The sequence below is a fragment of the Pagrus major genome, chromosome 17 (assembly GCF_040436345.1).
Source record: "Pagrus major chromosome 17, Pma_NU_1.0".
Taxonomy (NCBI): Eukaryota; Metazoa; Chordata; class Actinopteri; order Spariformes; family Sparidae; genus Pagrus; species Pagrus major.
Genome location: NC_133231.1, coordinates 29,287,028 through 29,306,460, shown reverse-complemented (window position 1 = coordinate 29,306,460; position 19,433 = coordinate 29,287,028). Strand labels below are relative to the sequence as shown.

The 19,433-nt window shown below is 41.9% G+C and overlaps 2 protein-coding genes across 2 annotated transcripts; both read left to right on the top strand.

Moving 5' to 3' along the window:
• Nucleotides 1-428: 428 nt before the first annotated feature.
• ensab (endosulfine alpha b) lies at nt 429-9,882 on the top strand. Its single transcript, XM_073485239.1, has 3 exons — nt 429-594; nt 3,955-4,077; nt 6,084-9,882. The coding sequence occupies exons 1-3, from the start codon at nt 538-540 to the stop codon at nt 6,252-6,254; spliced, it is 351 nt and encodes a 116-aa protein (XP_073341340.1). The 5' UTR covers nt 429-537; the 3' UTR covers nt 6,255-9,882.
• Nucleotides 9,883-11,594: 1,712 nt separating this feature from the next.
• Nucleotides 11,595-13,865, top strand: mcl1b (MCL1 apoptosis regulator, BCL2 family member b). Its single transcript, XM_073485310.1, has 3 exons — nt 11,595-12,239; nt 12,562-12,809; nt 12,986-13,865. The coding sequence occupies exons 1-3, from the start codon at nt 11,756-11,758 to the stop codon at nt 13,100-13,102; spliced, it is 849 nt and encodes a 282-aa protein (XP_073341411.1). The 5' UTR covers nt 11,595-11,755; the 3' UTR covers nt 13,103-13,865.
• Nucleotides 13,866-19,433: the final 5,568 nt, after the last annotated feature.

The window sequence follows — 19,433 nt, the reverse complement described above, 5'->3', positions numbered from 1 at the left end:
GGCAATGTCAACAAGTAGCCAATCACAGAGCAGGGAGCTTCTCCTGCTAAGGAAAGTAATGAAGACAAAGATGGCTGCCGATCCTCTCTGTGAGTTAATTCTGGCGTATTCATTCATTAGTTTGACACAGACTGTATTAAATTAAACACCAACATGTTGCATCCACAATATATCTTTTGTGCTGTTCAGGTGCTTTGTGTTGATGCAGTGCGGCCCCCGCATCGCCCCCAGTCTCCATTTTGTAAAATGATTGGACGACGGGCTGTCAATCACACGGAGCGGCGTCGTTGCTGTCATCCCATTGGCTGCATGCGGAGCTGTACTGCTCGTCTATTGGTTACTGTATATGTCCATCACAAGTAGGCAAACCCTCCCGCTGGTGATGTCACATCTCGTTACGCCATTTTTGTTGGGGAGCAGTCGTGTCCAGAAAAGGAGGATTGGATTCAGTACAGGTACATCAAACGGTACCTCGTATATTCATCTCTCTGAACTGTCCGGTAAAAGTGACACTCGCCTGTCCATCACACTCACACGATGTCGTCAGAAAACCTGGACTCGGACACTCAGGTGGACTACGAGGACGAAAAACAGGTGGGTTTCTCACTGCTGTGTTGATGTTGTTGGCTAACCACGGAGCACTGCTAGCTAGAAGTGGCTAACCTCAGCTAGCACAAGTGAAGTGTGTACGCTCAGCGCTGCACCAAGGCAGGGGAGGACTCCTGGAAGACATGTAGAGTTATGGATAAGCCCTGCAGTGGGCTGAGAAAAGCGTTAACGTAGCTGTCCCCACCTTACAGAGCACCTTGCCAGTGTGTCACTTTGTTTTGTCCCTTTGCCTTGTGTCATTGGCTGGTGAGTCCACAGCAGCTCGGGCCTCATTGGTCTGTCCTGGAGGGTCCCAAAAAAACATGCAGTGGAGGACTGACAGTCCCCAAATACAGACGTAACTTTACGATTTCACTCATCAGACTGTGAACCGGTCAAACGACATGCATTGACTGGGACACATGTTTGGGACACCGTTTGAGATATTCCTGATGGTCTTCTGCCTGACAGTGACAACAACTGCAGTGTGACAGTGCTTCCGCATTTCCACACATTGCCACAACAACGGCAGTGATGTGCACGTAGCTCAACACTTGGATCACTGCTGTATCTCACATCTGCTGACATCAGTATGGGTCAGAATATGCATCCAGTGTGGTTTGTTTCTCTCAACTCTAAAGGCCTGCGGTGTGTTTTCTGCTGTTCACTTTGTTGATGTTTGATAGAATATAAACTACAAAATCTATCATTTATGCACAAAACATGCCATGATGTTTGATTGCCATCATGCTGGGGTGCACAGGGAGTCAAAGGCAAAATGGAGCTTGGGGAGATTTGGCAGTTAGGTTGTTTTGATAATTCAGACATCTAAATTATAATTGGTTTCTATAGAAATACATCCACAATACAAGCAATGTAATGATTGCTGATAAAGGATAGTTACTGACATAATGTACAGCACTTACATGCACCTGATTGGCTGCAGAACAAATAAGAACTTAATGTTCTTCTTAAACCTGTTGGTTTTTATGCTGACATTTTGATGTGTGCACATAACTAAAAGGACAAATTCACCCCAAAACAATGAATACCCAATCATTACCCACTCACTCACATGCCAATGGAAAATCGGGTGAAGTTTTGTAGCCCATAAAACACTTCTGGACGTCCAGACGTTATTTGCAGCTGCCAAGCTACAAGCCTTAGCTCGCACCCCGTCTGAAGTGGGTACACAAGCTTGACCGCACGTCGAGGATGTAACATAGTGTCTTTTCAAATCAATTATTGGATCTAGAGCTGTATTGGCACCATGTTGTCTTATTTGTGGTTGTTTTTTTAATGTTTTATAACACGTCCCCAACTATTTCAGTTATTCAGGCAAATGCTGTGCATTGTTTTGCTGTGAAGCTCCAGAAATGTTTTGTGGACTATGAAACTTCACCCAACTTTCCACTGACATGGTGCTGAGTAGATAATTCATTTTTTGGGTGAGCTCTTTCTTTAAGACATTCAGTTGACATTCAGTGGTTTAGACAGAAAGACATTACTAATGTAGTTACTGCCACATTTAAATCACTCAAACTGTATAAAATAAGGAACACATTAGTCTCCTCAAACTTACTGACCCAAAATCGAAGCACTGCCAAAACACATATAACTCTACTTTTATTTTTCCTCAATGTAACAACGTCTGTAAAGATACCAACTGTATCATGAGATTTGTGTATAAAAGTATGCATGAGTTTTCAATCTGATATGATGGTCCAATGGAATAATCTTTCATCCATTGAAGTCTGATACAGCTTCAACAAGACACCAGAACAGGCAGATACAGTATATCAAAGGTCAAATAGTGTTGACGAAATGTTCAGACAAACTTTGAAGCGACCCAAGGGGAATTTTTACAGTCCTGCGCAGAACACTACAAAACTAATCCAGAGGGTGCACAACGAATGTGCTGTTGGGTTCTGCAGTTTTCCTGCATTGGTGCCGAATATAGTAGCTCATAAATTTCTCGTCATGGACCCAAGTGAATCAGCACACTTGGTGCGACACGCTACCCCCCCTCCCCTCCCTCCCCTCCTGAGGGAATCTGTTCATCGGCTTCTGTGTCCTGAGTCACATTTTATCCCTGCCCCAGCAAGCTTGCAAGGCTGAGTGCCCTATCTTGTCTGCATTGTGGAAGTAGGTCTGCACCAGGTAGTGTATGTGCAGGGAGAGCTTAAATTGCCTTTTGGAGTTTGTCCGCTTTAAGTCCTATGTGCACTTCGCTCCTATTGTTTCCTGAAATAGTGAACATGCAGTCAGAACACTGGATTCCCTCTATGTACACAAACAAGGTGTGCCTTTGTGACCCAAATTACCGGCCTTAATGTCAGGGACTTGAACGACTGGTATCTGACCAGTTTGGCTGGTGTTAGTCAGTGACAGCAGCACAAACACTTGCATTGTCTACACAAGTTGCAACCTAAAGCTCCTGTGGTCCCCTCCCAGTGATGTAAGAGCCAGAAAGTGTTGTTACGTTATTGTTTCTTGACCTCAACCTACATAAATGCATAACCAATGAATTCACATTAACAGAAAGCAGAGAATCACGATATTTACTGTAAACATTGTTATTTATAGAAGCAGAAGCATGACCCAAACAAGAAGCAGCAAACAAGGTTTATTATGTCCACATTAACTGGAAAAGACGACATGTAAGGCGATGTAGCTTATCATGCTTAAAAGGAGGTTTCAGAATTTAACTGAGCATATATTGTGCTCAAAGTTCTCTAATGTGGATTGCTTTATTACCTTATAGTAATAGTTTAACATAAGTAGATATGCGTAAGAGGACTTATATGGACTTGTGATGGTCAGAGTTCATTCTTTATCGACTAGTTTTAGCTTTAACAGATGAGTCCCAAAGACGCCTTCAGTTGTCATCAATATAAGCCTCTAAAAAATGATTTCAGGCATCTTTTTTAGCTCTCTGTTTGTAACAAGCTTTGTCCTCTTCTTAAGTTATTTCCTCTCTGGCATGATGGTGATATGAGAGGCTGTAATAGAAGAACATTCATGCCGTGACTCATCCCCATCATAAAGTATCCCCAGTTCCCACTAGTCATTGTCAGAGTGTCTAGCCCTATTCACGGCAGAGATTGTCAAGTGCAGTTCTAGTATTTCTGAAGGGTGAAGTGGCCCTGTTTACCACAGGAGACTTTACTGCAGGAATGTAGGTGTGATTGTAGTCGCAGCAGCATTTTTGAAAGTGTATGATGCCCATAAATGAGTGCCTGTCACAGAAGCAGCTGTTCAAGTTGAGCTTCGACTTTCCTGAAGATGTATCAGATGACCTTTTTGAAGAGGCCCTGTTTTCTGCGAAGGTGGAGTGTTTATGTGCGTTTGTTCTTGTCTCCACAGGACTCCCAGGAGAAGAATGCGAACCCGGTGAAAGCAGAGGAGGCCAAGCTGAAGGCCAAATACCCAGGCCTGGCCCAGAAGCCCGGCGGCTCAGACTTCCTGATGAAGAGACTACAGAAAGGGGTAGGTGACTGCGGTTTGACCACGACATGGTCAGAAATGAGAACAGTGAGGAGAATCCTGTTTAACATGCTGCATTTAGTTGCTCAATCCCATTTCCAATTTCTATTTTTATGTTTTTGAGTGCCCCCTTGCCGCTCAGTTACAAGGGGTTGAGATTGAAATCTCCCCCTATGAAATGAGACAATCTTTCAAGACCATCAAAAGTCATCACTGGTCGTCGATGGCGTGAACAGATGCAACCGGACATTTCCAATATGCCATCTTCATCTGTAGCGATTTGTCTTACGTTACTCTGGCAACCCTGGTATTATCACAATGCTTTTTGCCATTTATCCGATGGAGATAGAAAAAAGCATTTACGCTTGCAATTTATTCACAACTTCACGCTATCAATCAAGTCATTGAATAAAAAAGGAACACTGCTTCACTCCCTGACTACTAGCAGTGCTTTATAAGCTAACATTGGCAACTCATGCGTGATATAAAGATAAGGACCATAATGCATTGAGTTTTCTCCTAACCCCCGTTTTGATCTGGGCCTGCTGGTTTTTGTACAGTGAAGCTTCAACACATCGCAGTCACTGAAAAATGACTTTGAAAAACCTAAAGCACTATTACAAGTTTTCTTATTTTATTGTAATTTGTTCCATATTTTCTTAATCTTGCAGATAACTGACCTCAGTGAGACATTATATTGAGATGCTTGTAACTTGGCTGAGATGGAGTTTTCTTGTACAAAATGTTTGTCTTCTTTAACATGACTAGTAAACACTTTATGTCCTTCACAACTAAAGAGCAAGGGTTCCTATCTAGAGCTGCCATTTTGTCGTCCATTCAACAATCCTACTGGGTTAAATCCATTGAAGTAGGGATAAAAATGATTTCTCCACCAACTGAACCCTCTGAAGGAGACGAGAAAGCAGCAGCCACATCGGTGGCTTGTGAAATACAACAGCCTGTTCGACAGATTATTTTTATTTGTAATTTGAACAGCAGAGCAGAGCACACAAAGGCATCGTTCTCTCGCTCACTTCTGCTCGTCTGGAAAAACTCTCTCCACCTACACGTAATGTATATGTTACAGAGAACCTCCACCTCTGGAGACCGTTGAAAGTCATTCTGGGAAATCACTGACGAGGAGTAGGAGTAGCTGAGGCCAGCGGAGAGGAAAGCTAAAAAGTGAATTGCGATGCTTAATCATAAGATAACTCCCAGAATGAACATCATCAGAGACTGATGATATCAAAAAGTTAGAGCATCTGAGATCTGAGTTTTCCTTTTATTCATTTATTTATTTATTTAGGCAATTGAAGCTGCACATTGCTCTGCTTGATCATTTCGTTCAAAAGTTAAATAATTTCAGTGTTTCATCTTTAGGTGTTAAAAGAGTCGGTTCATAAAAAGGCCAAGATATATGTATATGTATATATATATATACATATACACATACACATACACATTTCTTGTCTTCTCATTTATATATTCATTTATTTTATTTATTTATACAGCAGTTATACAGCTAAAGATTACAAGTGCTTTACAAGAAAAATCAGAAAAGAACAACATACATATAATATAAATTATCGATGCCGGCAAAATTATCGAGCTCATTTTAATTTATCGTATGATTAATTGATTTATTGATTATCGTGACAGGCCTACTGGGGTTGCATGAGGAAAGGTTCTCCAGTGTGGACAGGAGGAACAGTTGCAGGGACAAATAACTCTTTCAATGTATAGATGGGCATGTGAGTATTGTTTTAAAGGATAACTTCACCTGATAATGAAGTTTCAGTTCACACCTCATGCCTATGGATAGTCTGGTGATGTCCTCAAAACATTTCTGGAGCTTCACAGCAAAAGAGCATTGCAGTAAGCAAAAAACAACATAAAACAAAATGGCTCCATACAGCTCATCCAGTTTAATCCAAGTCTCCCGAGCCCCCGACATCCCAAATTGATTTCTAAAGATGTCATTTACATCTCTTATCTCTTTTCTCACACAGCAAAAGTACTTTGACTCGGGCGACTACAACATGGCCAAGGCCAAGATGAAGAACAAGCAGCTTCCTGTGGCGGGGCCCGACAAGAACCTGGTGACTGGCGACCACATTCCCACGCCGCAGGACCTGCCCCAGAGGAAGTCCTCCTTGGTGACGAGCAAGCTAGCTGGCTAGCCTCCACCATCCTGGAAACGCCCTCACCCCCCTGGGGCTCCCGGCAAACGACCCTCCTCCTCGCCCGTGTCCCCAATATGTCCACCCCCCCCTCCCCTCTCTTCCCTTTTCATCCCCAGGCACCACTGGCTTTAACATGTCGGGCAGAGTTGTATAAGTTAAATCTCCATTTGCTTGTATGTGGGTGGGGCGGGGTGGGAGGGGTCGAGGTTTAGGCGGCCCCGCGAGGTCGCAGCCTTCTCTGCCTTCCCACCACGCACAGCTCTGCCCCCTCTGCGCACTCTGCTCTACCGCCTCCTTTATGTCTTGGTTTTCGGTGTTCCAAGATGCATCACAGTAGGTGTGTGTCATCGGGCAGGGGTTGGATGGGGTGAGTTAATGCACTTTGTAGTCTGTATAGTATGCTTTGTTCTTTTTTTGCATCCTAAATGACACCAAAATAATGTGTGTGAGGGAGTTAGGAACCATGATCGCAGCGCGTTCTTTGATTTTTATGTTCCCTATCTATGATGGTGACCGGCTTCTGCGGGAGGGGTAGGAAGATGTATGTGAATAATTTTGCTTGCATACCAAATCTGAGAGGCGCAGCTGCCTAGCTTAAGAGTTCTTTAGCATTCACTGACATCATATTGGGAAATGGGGGACGTGAATGGAGGCTCCCTTTCATCTCATCCTTTGGTCTCTTTTTCGTCGAACAAAACCTGAGGTCATCCGCTGCAGCTCAGCCAAACAGGGATTTGAAGCATCGCCTTTTTTCCCCCTCTCTCTGCTCATGTTGCTTTAATTCTTGACTCCCTTTGCTCCTGTTCTCTCTAAATATGCTGCATGATTGTAACATGTAACAGAAAAATAAATTTAACATGTTTTTTTAACAGGAGTGGGGCATCTGCTTAGTGATAGGAAGTATCAAAACAAACACACGAAGCCCTGAGACGTCCACAGTCACACTTCCCTCCCTCCTTTCCTGTTTGCTGTCCTGACAATCCATGTACACACGCTCCAGCTACGGGCACAGGGCAACAGCCAGCTGAGTATATCCTTGTATTATTTTTAATGGCTGGGAAGCCTGCCAATCTCTGAGTTCAGTCTTAGTTTGGTTGCTGTTGAGTTGCATCAAGACGTGTGTTTACTATGAGCCTAAAAGATTTGTGGGGGGATTGAAGCACCCTGCATGGAGTGTATGCTTCTGTAAATAATACTCAAACAAGCACGTAATTCGTGATAAGCTTGGCGCTTTGAGGAGCAGAGCAGCTAACATGCCTGAGAGAAATGGTAGTGCTAAATCGACTCACTCGGGATTACATCCTGGGATTTCTGGCTTGGAAATTCTGTGCTTTTTCCGACTGAGCCAAATTTCACACTGCAGCTATCAGGCTCAGAGACCGTGGCTACGCTCGTCTTTCAAATGTGACTGTTACCATCTAATCATCCGGCTCACATTGTGATGTGATGAGGCAGTCCCAGCCGGTCTGGCTCAGATTGTTTGGATCTCATGCAGGTATGAAAAGTGATTTGACCACCAACCATCCAGACATCTTTAAAACACAGATCCAGACATAGATAAGAGTGTACATTTCACTGTCACACGTCACAACGTGTATGTTGACACAATTTCTATATCTGATTGCAAAAGTCCAGTTGAAAAGACAAAAGTAACCACAGTCATAGCCTTCATAGTTGTGTCTCGCAACGGCACATGTGCAGTGAAAACTGTTTTCAGATTTGGCACCAACCAAAGCAATTATTCTTGTTCTAGCTGCTTGTTAAAGCAAGAAAGGATATTGATTTCTCATTTTTGTGGGACATTGTTTTCTCAATACTTTTTAGAATATGTATCACAGTCAGATGTAGTGGTTCCCTTCACATCTCGCCCTCTTGCATTTCACATTGTGAAACACTAACTTTAGTAAGAGAGTACTTCTGCATTACTTCCCTATAACCTTAGCTGGGGTGTAGTCCTACTTCTACTACCAGCGTCCCGTAAAACAACGTTTTTTGCTTCCCAAACTGACACACTACACAGACTGATCTTTGATCTCAGGGGTGTCAGAGGGTAAACAGCAGGCAACCTGATAACCACAGGTGTCAGCCCAGCTCAAAAGATCATCATCGCAGGCCTAAAGTGGGACACTGCGTGCCTGCAGGATACGCTCACTCCAACACTTGGCAAAGCAGAGAGGGATTTTATAACGTGTGTCGAGCAAAGGGTGAGCCTGTGCTCTGCGCTCGAGTCCCACCTGTTAATGTGGTTCTGAAAGAGGTGAAAGGTCCGCAGACTCTGAATCTGAACTGGATGCCAGCGCTCACTGAGAATCAGCCTCCTTGTATAATACTGCTTCAGGGAACCATCACAGGCGCACACTCCACCATGTAGGCTAGGTGATAGGGTGCATGCAGCATCACATTCTCAACCTCACTTGTTTCTCATTGAGACTTCGAAATGTGTCAAATTTGCAGTGGGCGAAAGAGAACTGACCTGTACGTATGTGCTTGTTCTGGTGTTGTATGAATGCACTGCTTTTCTCTGTTCCAGCCATTGTAAATAGACTTCAACAGGAAGGGATTTTTGTGTTGTTTCCCACCTGCTTTTCACTCTTTCATAGCCTGAGCTATTTTCTGATTCAATGGTTCCTCTCTCCTTTTCTGTTTAACACTACTTCTGCTCTATCTTAGTGAATTGCAGAGGCTATGTGAATCTGTATCATATGAAAATATGTGTAAATGCTGCTGATTCAGTCAAAGACAAATCTAAGAGATGATACCCTGTAAAGAACACCTGTCCTCTTGATTCTACCGGTCCGACTCTCTTCTGCCCAAGTATCTCTGTTTCAGAGTCCTAAAGCTCCTGTGGCAAAGTCCATTCAGTCGAGACTGTGGTAAGCCTCATGGTAAATTCTACCACTAAATTTCATGATGCATTTTTAAATTTGATCCAACTTTTGGTCGGCCAGAGCTCGAAAAGAAAAGTCCGGACTGCTTCATGTCACTTTGATTGACATGAACTGACCATTTAGCATCATATTGTGTTTAAAAGCAGACAGTTTCCTGATTTAAGAAGTAAAGATTGCTAAAAAAGAAATGGGTGAATAAGCTACGACATGTTCTACGAAAAACAACAGTGGACAGGAGTTCTCGAATGCTACTTGATGTTTGGCTTTGCACGGAGCGGTTCAGCGAGAGGGAATAGCAGGGTATGTTTCAAACCCAACACACAGGGTGTCTCTCGTTCAGCTATGATAAACACGTGCCAGAATGTATAAAGAAACGACAGGCTGTGTGCTCTGAAGTACTTTTGTGCTGCTTTTACCTTATCTGTTTTCTTGTTGTTTTGCAAGTAATTGTTTCTGTTTTTTGTTTTGTTTTTGTTTTTTGTTTTTTTCTTGTGTTCTCTTATTGATTGCATAATTAGTATATTTCATCCTGGCCCAAGATAACTGCAGGGAAATCAGAGGCACCCTTGCTTCCAAGAAAAAAATAAAGGGTTTACATGATAAAGAGGATGACTGGAGAACACAGGAATGATTTTAAGACTTCAGAAAGTACAGGAGTACTTGGAATGTTTCAGTTGTGTGGGAGTAGGTGAGAGGATTTTTGTCAGTATTTGAAATAAACTTTTACATTAATAAGATTTCCTTGTTGTTTTTAATTGATGTCAGATCTCTGTGTACTTGTACCACTGGTCAGAGATGTGGACTTGGACTGTTTTGATGACCTGATACTAAGAAAAGAAATGACTTGAGAATCAACTTGGACTGGAAAGTTAAAGACTCATGACTTTACTTGAGATAGATGATGACTCAAATTACTCAACTGGTCTGTATTCAGGTTATATTTGATTATCTGAATTGTTACCATGGATGGTTGTTTAAATAGTGGACAGGAACAAGAAATCTGTTCACGTACGAGGCTTTAGAGTCTAAATCTATTCATAAAAGTTTGATGTCCTAGTCTGGCCGTCAGTATTTCGCTGTTTAAAAGGGAGGATTGGGAGGAATCAAGAAATTAACTTCTATCAAGTTGTTTGATTGTATTTATTTAGCTGATTCGCTGAATATCCATAATTATAATACGAATTCAATTCATTATCATTCTTTTTAAATGGGTTAGATAAATTGGCCAATAATATCATTATGCAACAGGTACTAATACCTTGTCTGCTCTCTCTAAAGAACGATACTCTAGGTGTGACTGGGACTTGTTTTGACTTGCCCTAGAACAATGCCTCAGGACTTGCATGAGACTCGACCGAATAACTTGAGTCGCATGTTAACTACTGATTTATTTATTGGTGATAACATGCTGAGACCCCCCCACACACAAGAAAATGTCCCAAATTTAAGTGTAAGGTAACAACAGAGGTTCTTAATGGGAGTAATCCTCACAATGACCACTAGGGGGAAGCAACATCTTTCATTTCTACCGTGTGGCCCTCTGTTGAGAACAGAAAGTTCTGGCTTTTTCCCACAGTCACAACATAAAAGATGGAAAATTTTACTTATGAATTGAGGAACCACATGTTAAAAATGTCTCTCAGACCGTGATGACAAAAACCCTGTTGTTCTTAAACTTGAGGAAATATGTGAATATATCCTCATTTGATAAGATAAAGGTTATGTTTACTTATGTAAAAAGACAGGGTGGCTGTATATGTCTCTTATATGTCCTCATTTTAATTAACTGCAGCAAATAAATTGCATGTCCCTGCAGTATACAGCCCGGGTTGTCTTTTCTTTATTAGTCTAGGATCAGTGTCAGAGTGAGATTAAAGTTGGGAGTTATTTAACCAAATGTAGACGAATCAAACTTATGCATAAAAGAACTGCACTTTATTTAAAAGTGCTGTAAAAGGGTGAAATCTATTAGTCTTAACAGTACTTAAAAGTTTAAATATATATATATATATATATATATATATATATATATGGATTAAGTGTCAAACTATTTTATCATTGATGTTATTATAGCCTATGTTTATTGCCATTATTATGTTTGTTGATGTTGTAATTATGATTCATGTTTGGAGTATTTCAATAAAAAACCTCCACAGCTCCATTTTTTTTTTATGTCATGGAAAAATACAACCCCTGAATCAGTTCCACTCTGAGACCCCCTTCCTTCATGTTTTCAGCTTCAGAGTCATCACTTCTTCTTTTTTTTATTCTGAAAAATAACCTAAACAAACAAACAAACACATTTTTAAAGAAATGGGTGTGTTTGTTTGGGGAAGTGGGTTACGTCCCAATGACGTAGGACGTCTTACGCAAACATACGTACGGAGCGTAGAGGCAAAGGGGGCGGTCCTTCCCACAATTAAAACCGCCTCTGAGCTTCACTTCCGTTTCACTGCAACCGTGCAATGGAGCCTGAGTGAACGTGGCGGACAGGGCTAGCTTTTTGTTTTAAATAGGCTAGCATCAATCCGATATCAAATTATTTCTTTTTCTTTAAGGCAGAGACAAGTAAGCGTACTTTAAAAAAAAAAACCAAGAATCCAAATTAATATGTTTCAAGTGAAAAGGGCTGCGATGACGACGGGAGTCATGAGCTTCTTTCAAAATGGAGGCGTAGAGGGACCGATGCACTACGGCTCAGGAGATTCCTCCCCGGAGATCGCCGTGAGCTCTTCGTTAGACTCTCAAAATGGGAATGTCGGGTCTAACGATACTCCGAAACGGCCAAAAAACCTGGGAGTGAACACGACGATGGTGTACAGCGCAACGAAAATCATCCGGGAGAGCAGCGACGACGACATCGAAGAAGGCTCTTTACCGTGTACTCCGGAGCTGCACTCGGACAGCGAGGCGGACGTCTCCAGTTGTCCAGCAGGGGACGAGGTGCTGGACAACGACACAAGGCAACTGATTATGTCGTTCCTGAAAGACTTTACTGGACTTGCTAAACATCGGTGGAAGGAAAGCAAAGAACTATCGACAATGAAAAGAGTCGTGGGAGACCTTTTGGAAAAACACAGATACGCATACAATGGTAGGTAGTGACGAGCGTGTGCCTCCTGTACAAAGACAGCTGCTCAGAGGCTTTACCTGCTGCAGCTGCAGGCTGTATTTTTATATATTTAACTCCTTTAAGTGCTTATAAAACATACAATGTTTGCTGTTCTGACCAGTAGGAACCTTTTTTTTTACTCCACATGGAAACAACACTTGTATTTAAATGAAGTCTAGGTCATCCATGAATTACTTATATCAATGAAAGTATGTTGTAAATTGAGTTGATAGCCTCACAGAAATCTGCCCTTAAACAGGATGAATCTCTAACCTTTTCATTTATGTATTTTTTTTGTTTAAAGGTATGATCAACAAACTGTCACTGGATGACAGAGGGGATGCAAGTTTTGTCAGCTCAGTAGCCAGGAGCCTTTTTGCAGACGGGACCACAAACTGGGGCCGAGTCGCAAGCCTGCTCGCCTTCGGGGCGGTGGTGTCTCAGACCCTGAAGGAGAAAGGCAGGGTGGACTGTGTGGAGCAGGTGGGACAGGAGATCTCTACCTACCTGCTGACGAACCAGAGGGATTGGCTGGTCAAGAACAACTCCTGGGTGAGTTATTGTGACTCACGATTGAATGACAGGATGTTGGGGAAAAAATGGTTGCATAACTGCCCTCATTGTGCAATTCAGGCCTACGTGTTCAGTGCGCATACGCCTTTGCCCCTGTGCTTTTATCCTCAGATGTCCATCTAATGATTTTTCTTTTTATATCTTTTGTTTTCCAGGATGGCTTTGTCGAGTTCTTCAGAGTAGCAGACCCAGAGTCCACAGTGAGGAACACACTCATGGCAGTTGCTGGAGTTGCTGGTATTGGAGCAACGCTTGCCCTGTTGATCAGGTGAATTTATTGGACATCAAGGGACTTTATTTTTTCATTCGTGGACTTAAGACAAAGGACACACATGTTGGCTCCTGCCCTCTTTCCTGGGCTCACATCCACCCCCAGCAGCAAATACGTCATAATTTGCTGTTGACTACATGGACAAACATTACCAACAGCAATCAACCGTCAAAATTTTGTTTTATTTAATTTTCAAATAAATTTATTTTTCTAATAAATGTAAAATATCTATGCAAAATAAACTCTTTGACCTGATTTTTACCTTGATAATGTTTTTTCTGCATAATAATATCACAGTTCCCTGGTGGTAGTGGTTTTTTGTAAGCATGCCCCAGGTCAAAGCAGGAAGGGAAAACTGCATTGTTTTTTGTTTGGTTTTTTACATGTCATGCAGTCGTGAAGCCCATTTCCATGGAGCTCATTCATAATCCATGGATATTTTGTATGGACACCTCAACTTCAGAGGAGGAGGAGGGGGTGGATTTGCATGAGTGTAGCTCGACTTCCTGTCATTTGAAAATGTTGGATCTGCACTTGGAGACAAGAGCAACCACATGCTGGACTGTAGCTGTGCAAGAGCCTGGAAAGTTATGAGTGTGATGGAAGAAATGAAAGAGTACTGTGTGTGCAGATTGTTGTGATTGACTGCACCAAAGGTGACAGTAGCCGAGGAATGATGTTTGGACTGAAAGAGGAAGCAAACATTGAAAAATGGTTAAATTCCAGTGTAAGCTTCTGAATAATAAAAAAGGTGATATAATTCACATGGTTTGACCTTCTGATATGGTCTCTCTGTTAAGGGAATTTTGCAAAAGCAGCAGAAAGAGGTCACATCTACACTCCTCCTGATTCTGTTGTGCTGACATAAATCGCCTCGCTCTAAACTAAGTTTACCTCCTCCGCACTTGTCGACCTTTTGATGTTTATTCGCACCACAACCCAAGACGGCTACGGCTGCCGTTTCCTCGAAATTTGGCGAGGCCGTGGCAGCGCCTCCATCACACTTAGCGCTCAGCTGCATCCGCAGTTTAGCAAGTTGCAGTCGTAGCTTATCTGCAAAGAGCTTGTGCACAACAACTGAATGCAGCAGCAAAAGCTAGATTGTGAAACTGGGGTAAAAAACAGTTCACAACATCCTCAAAATTGCATAACATTGTCTACTTCCTGAGTTGGAGGGCCTTTTGGCTGCCTAGAAACTGGTGACTTCATCAAATCATCATACATAAGCAAGTATGACATATTTGATTGGGTACTCAAATGTTAACAGTGTCTCTAATCAGACAGTTTTTTTGGGGGGAGGGGGGGTTGACATGAAATTAAGGCAAATTTCTCTTTCACCCACTTACACCTCTGATATGGTTATAGTCAGGGAGGTTTCGAGAGCAACAATATTTTGGCACTTATTGTCATCTAAAAGCTCAAATGTTAGTGTAGACTACATCAAGCCTCAAACGGGGGAATCCTTGGTGATGATGTGAGGCTCGCCCTTGTTTGTTCAGATCCTCCCGTTGTCTCGGGTTACAGGACAAACACAACACTCATCCAGGTCTTATGAGGAAATGGAGTAGGGCCCTCTCCATGGTGATGATCCACAGCAGACCTCCTCATGTCCTCTCCTGCGGCTAATGATGTTAGCCTCCACCCTGGTTACCCCTGCACAGTTCATTGTGAAGAACAGGCTTGCTGCACAATGGGGAATTGAGGCTGAGGCAACTTTACAGAGCGGTTTGCACCATACACAAGTGGATTGGGGGTGGTGGTGCAGAAAACAGACAGTGCTGCAATATCTTGGGGCTGAATATGCAAAGCGCAGTTGCTCTTTGAAGAACCTTGATCTTGGTAACTTGCTCATTGGAGCAATATATTATTTAAGTGCGTGTGAGTGCATTATTTTCCTTATTATCCTTTAGAGTATTAAAGCCTTAATGTTTGCACTGACTACATCCATCTGAATGGAGAAGTGTGTTTAATATTGGCTTGTTTTTAGATGACAGGGTGGGCTTTTCATGGTCCAGTATGTGAAGATACTCAAATAATAGTGGAGTAGGGCTGTACCACATGGTAAAAACATATTGCGATATGATTGAAAATTACCATAATGATCATTTTTTTCATCACAGGTCTCATTTTCATTGCAAAAATGTCCAAACATGCTTTATTACATCTGGAGAACAAGATTTGTGGACTGTTTTGTCACTTATTTTAGAATTTTCTCACAGAAATTGCCGCTTCTGAGATGAGGACATTGCAGTTTGCCATATTTGGATAATATTTCAATTAATTTTGCAGCTCTTTAGTGGATCTATGTCACAATTTAAACATGCAGAAACCTTAAGTGGCAGAAGTATGCTTTAAAAAAAAACTCCTGTCAATTTGTACACCGCTTAACATCATCTTCATTCTCAGGCCAGACTAATGTGCATTAAATTGAAAATGAAAGAGTTTGAGTTGACACCATCAACAAGGCTTTTATCACACTAGATTTTTCACATTCTCATTGTGGTTATGTCCACTGTGGTTGGATGGTCAGTTATCTTTCACAGCATTTGAAACGACTTGGTGAGGAAGCTGTCAGAAACACTGCTGTTGCAAGAAAACAAAACCGCTCAGTTGAACGTTGCTGCTCTCAGGTTTATTGCACATTTGCAACTTTTTACAGCTGCAATAGTTTTGCCTTTAAAGTGCAGTTGTGTCATGTTTGTCGAACAAACTTGTCTGATGCAACAGTGTTTTAGTTTTAGTGCAGATGTGAAGTGGAAAGATTCGGAAACCCTTCAGGAGGCGAACACATTCCTACCATGGGATAGTTTTTAAGGAGCGGTTTTGAAATTATTGTCTGAGTACATACTTAACCTTCATTACTGTAGGGCGTATTGATTAGATCCAGTTTAGTTCTCAGCCCAACCCAGAAATAACAAAGTGTGATTAAGGACAAACCTATGCTTAGCTTGGCTTAGGTAACATATTTAGAGTTTCTGAGTGTTAGGCATTCATGGTTTACTGTAGACCTTTTGAGGATGTGGGCTTTCTGGTTGCTCCAACAAGGAAGTCTGTCTTGTCACAGAGTTTACAAAAGTTTGAAATTAGTTTCAGAATTAGATAAAAACGTCATTTCGTCATGTTTCATTGCTCAAAGTTAAGTCTTTGCACCAGATTCTCTCCCTGGCCTGCTGCAGTTTGACTCTGTAACTTGAGCTCAGAGGAACGGCCTGCTCACAGTTCAAGCATTGGTTGTGAGCCTCTGCACTTCCCCGTAGCAACAGCCCGCCCCTTTATTTTAAAAAAAGCAACAGTTTCTGGGAAGTCAGCTGACGCACAAGTTTATCTTTAACAGGAGTACTCAGCTGCAGTGTTACTCGTTAGAGGCTGTGAATACTCAGAATTAAGACCCTGAGATGAGAAGATAGGCCGAGTCTTTGCAGTTTTGAGGTAGCACTGTGTAAAAGGGAAACAACTCGTTCGATTTAAAAAGTTGCGTGTGTGCTTGCACGTCTTCACCGGCAAAACACAGCACAAGTGCTCAAAGTTTCTGGGGCTGCTTCACTGGCAAAGAATTAGAGACCTGTTGTCCTTTTGAGCTGCAGAAAGTCTTTAATTAAACCCTGGCCTACAGGCTTTGCTCTGCTATTTGAATAAACAGAACATGTCTATATACATGTGCAGAAAAGAAGAGAGGGTGTCTGCTGAACTCTGTCCTCTGTCAGCAAACGTGGCTCTGTGCAAAACAAGTCTAAAAGTGTTCTGTAAATATGCATGTAAATCCTGTTTATAGTGCAGTACTGTTTCCCTCTTTGCAGTGTGTCAGCAGGTCCTTGAAATACCTTAAATTCAATTCTAATAACATCTATTAGGCCTTAAAAGTTGTTAAAGTATTTGAATTTGTGAGGTTGCGATTGCCTAAAACTTTTTATCTAATTTAATTTATCTCTTTTAGTTTCTTTTTGTCATAATGAGTCAAGAGTAACCCGTATTCCTACATAAAACCTACTTCTGCATGAGCCACACATATCTACTGCATACCTTTAACTGCAATGCTTGAATTAGAAAAAAGATTTGTCTAAAATGTGGTTGAAAATGATCTTGAAACAATTTTAAAAGCATATAATTTAAGTGTCTTAAACCTGTAAAAACCCTGCACCATGCACTCACTGTTGTGGTGCTTCTGCACTACATTTCCCAGAGATCACTGAGTGCAGTGCATACTGTCAGGGTTTTTGTGGACTTGTGTCATCAAGGCCAAGTATTGTCGCACTTTAATTTTACTGCACCAACTCCTCGATAGTCTTTTTCTCTGATTCTGCGATCGAAAACCACAATTTCATAGGTGCAAGAAGCGTTTTCCCTGGAAACACCTGCAAGTCGACAAGGGCCACATTCATAGAACTTAATGCAAAATACATACATTTGCATATTTGATTCTCTGTTTAAAAAAAAACATGCAAACACTGTTTTGAATAACACACAAACCTTCCACTCATTCCTACTATTATCTAAAAATAGTCGTCAACATATCCTGCTTAATCTATTATGGATGTCAAGCAGACTCTGTCAGTGGCCATTTTGAATTGATAAGCTCAGTATGTGCATGCCACATACTGTACACTGATGGCACATTGGGAGGATGATGAGGTGAACAAATGTGCATTTGGTCTGGCCTCAGTTTTCAACACTTCAGAAGTTTTAAAATAGTCAGAGATGATGGGTCAAAGGCCTCTCAATCATCAGAGCCTCAGTCTGAACTCTGTGTGCGGATACTTATCACAGATGACATTTAATCCAGCGGGTGATGTGTCGTGTTCCTTTCTGGGCTGAGTCACTCTATCTTTTGAAACTTTATTCTTCGACTGATGACCACAGTGCAGTATTAATAGACAGTTCATCCGTGTTGGCAGTTGTGACCCACAGGCTGCCTGTTATCACTTCTCTGCTTCTGCCTGCAGTTGCTGACCTTATAAAGTCTTCACTTTGTTCAGTCTGAATGTTTAAATTGTGATGACGAATTCTGAGAAACACTCACCCGAGTGCACTATTTTCAGATGGTCTGACTCAGATGGAGAGCTTCTGAAACTAAAATCTGAGTTGACGTGGCGGTGATAGTGCAGTCTGTCAAAAGGTCAATGAACTTTTCGATGAAGAAATTGTACAATCAAAGTTAATATGAACAGCTGCTTTAATTTTTGCAATTGCATTTATAATAACAGTTTAGATGTGATTAGAGAGTTTGAACATTTTTGGTTCAGGTACCTTGAAAGATGCTTGAATGTTACTCTTAAAACACTGTACGAAAACTGACAAATGTTTGAAATGGTTAGCTTTAAAGGTGCAATATGTAAGAATAAGAAGTGGCCACCTGTCAAAATCTCAGTTTGGAGGCCACATCCTTCAAAAGCTGCATTTGAAGACCGAATGCATCACAGCAGCGTGCGACCAGCCAGTCCTATTTCGAAGTATCCTTCAAACACGGCCGAGGAATCCGGCCTTCCTTTCCCTGGTTTACCATATCCCAAGATTCATTGTGTGCTTGTGACAGTTGGATTTGCTTTTCCGAAAAAAAAACTAACTAGCTTTTAAATCTTAAGTATTGGGTTTCAAAACACTCAAATAGAGAGCAGAAGTCATACCTCTTCTGGTTTACCCCATGGGACTTATTTCAGAAAAACTTTGTATGGTATTGAAAGGAGAGACGCAAATCATTTTTCCAGCTTGAATTGTGTCATGAATCCACATCCATCCATCCATCATCTGAAACCACTTATCCTTTTCAGGGTCACGGGGGGGCTGGAGCCTGTCCCAGCTGACATTGGGTGACGGCGGGGTACACTGTGGATAAGTCCCCAGTTCATCACAGGGCTGACATGTAGGGACAAAAAGCCATTCACGCTCACACCTACGGACAATTTAGAGTAACCGATTAACCTAACTTTTTTTTAGCATGTCTTTGGATTGTGGGAGGAAGCTGGAGTACCCGGAGAAAACCCACGCAGACAGACACAGGAAAACATGCAAACTTTGCACAGAAAGGCCCTGCCCCAGCCAGGTGTCAAACCCAGGTCCTTCTTGTTGTTGGGGAACAGCACCAACCACTGCACCACCATGCTGCTGAATCACACTTATGTTTGTCAATTTAAAAGATATTTTTCCAAGTCGATACAGTCTCAGTTTGACAAACTAATGAAATATCAGACTGTGAAAATACGTCATTATAAAGACTACACAGCCAACAGTCTCGGTAGTGACGTCGTCTCGTTGAACGCTCACCAAAACCTGTAACTTAAACATCGTAGAGCTGCTCCTGTATATCATCAGCTCACAGAACTGCAGTTGTCAATATG

Bases quoted from the DNA above. Each gene is read 5' to 3' on its own strand.
- ensab (XM_073485239.1), top strand. From the start codon at position 538: ATGTCGTCAGAAAACCTGGACTCGGACACTCAGGTGGACTACGAGGAC. The intron at 595-3,954 runs GTGGGTTTCTCA...TTGTCTCCACAG, and splicing joins ACTACGAGGACGAAAAACAG to GACTCCCAGGAGAAGAATGC. The intron at 4,078-6,083 runs GTAGGTGACTGC...TTTCTCACACAG, and splicing joins TGAAGAGACTACAGAAAGGG to CAAAAGTACTTTGACTCGGG.
- mcl1b (XM_073485310.1), top strand. From the start codon at position 11,756: ATGTTTCAAGTGAAAAGGGCTGCGATGACGACGGGAGTCATGAGCTTC. The intron at 12,240-12,561 runs GTAGGTAGTGAC...TTTTGTTTAAAG, and splicing joins ACACAGATACGCATACAATG to GTATGATCAACAAACTGTCA. The intron at 12,810-12,985 runs GTGAGTTATTGT...TTTGTTTTCCAG, and splicing joins TGGTCAAGAACAACTCCTGG to GATGGCTTTGTCGAGTTCTT.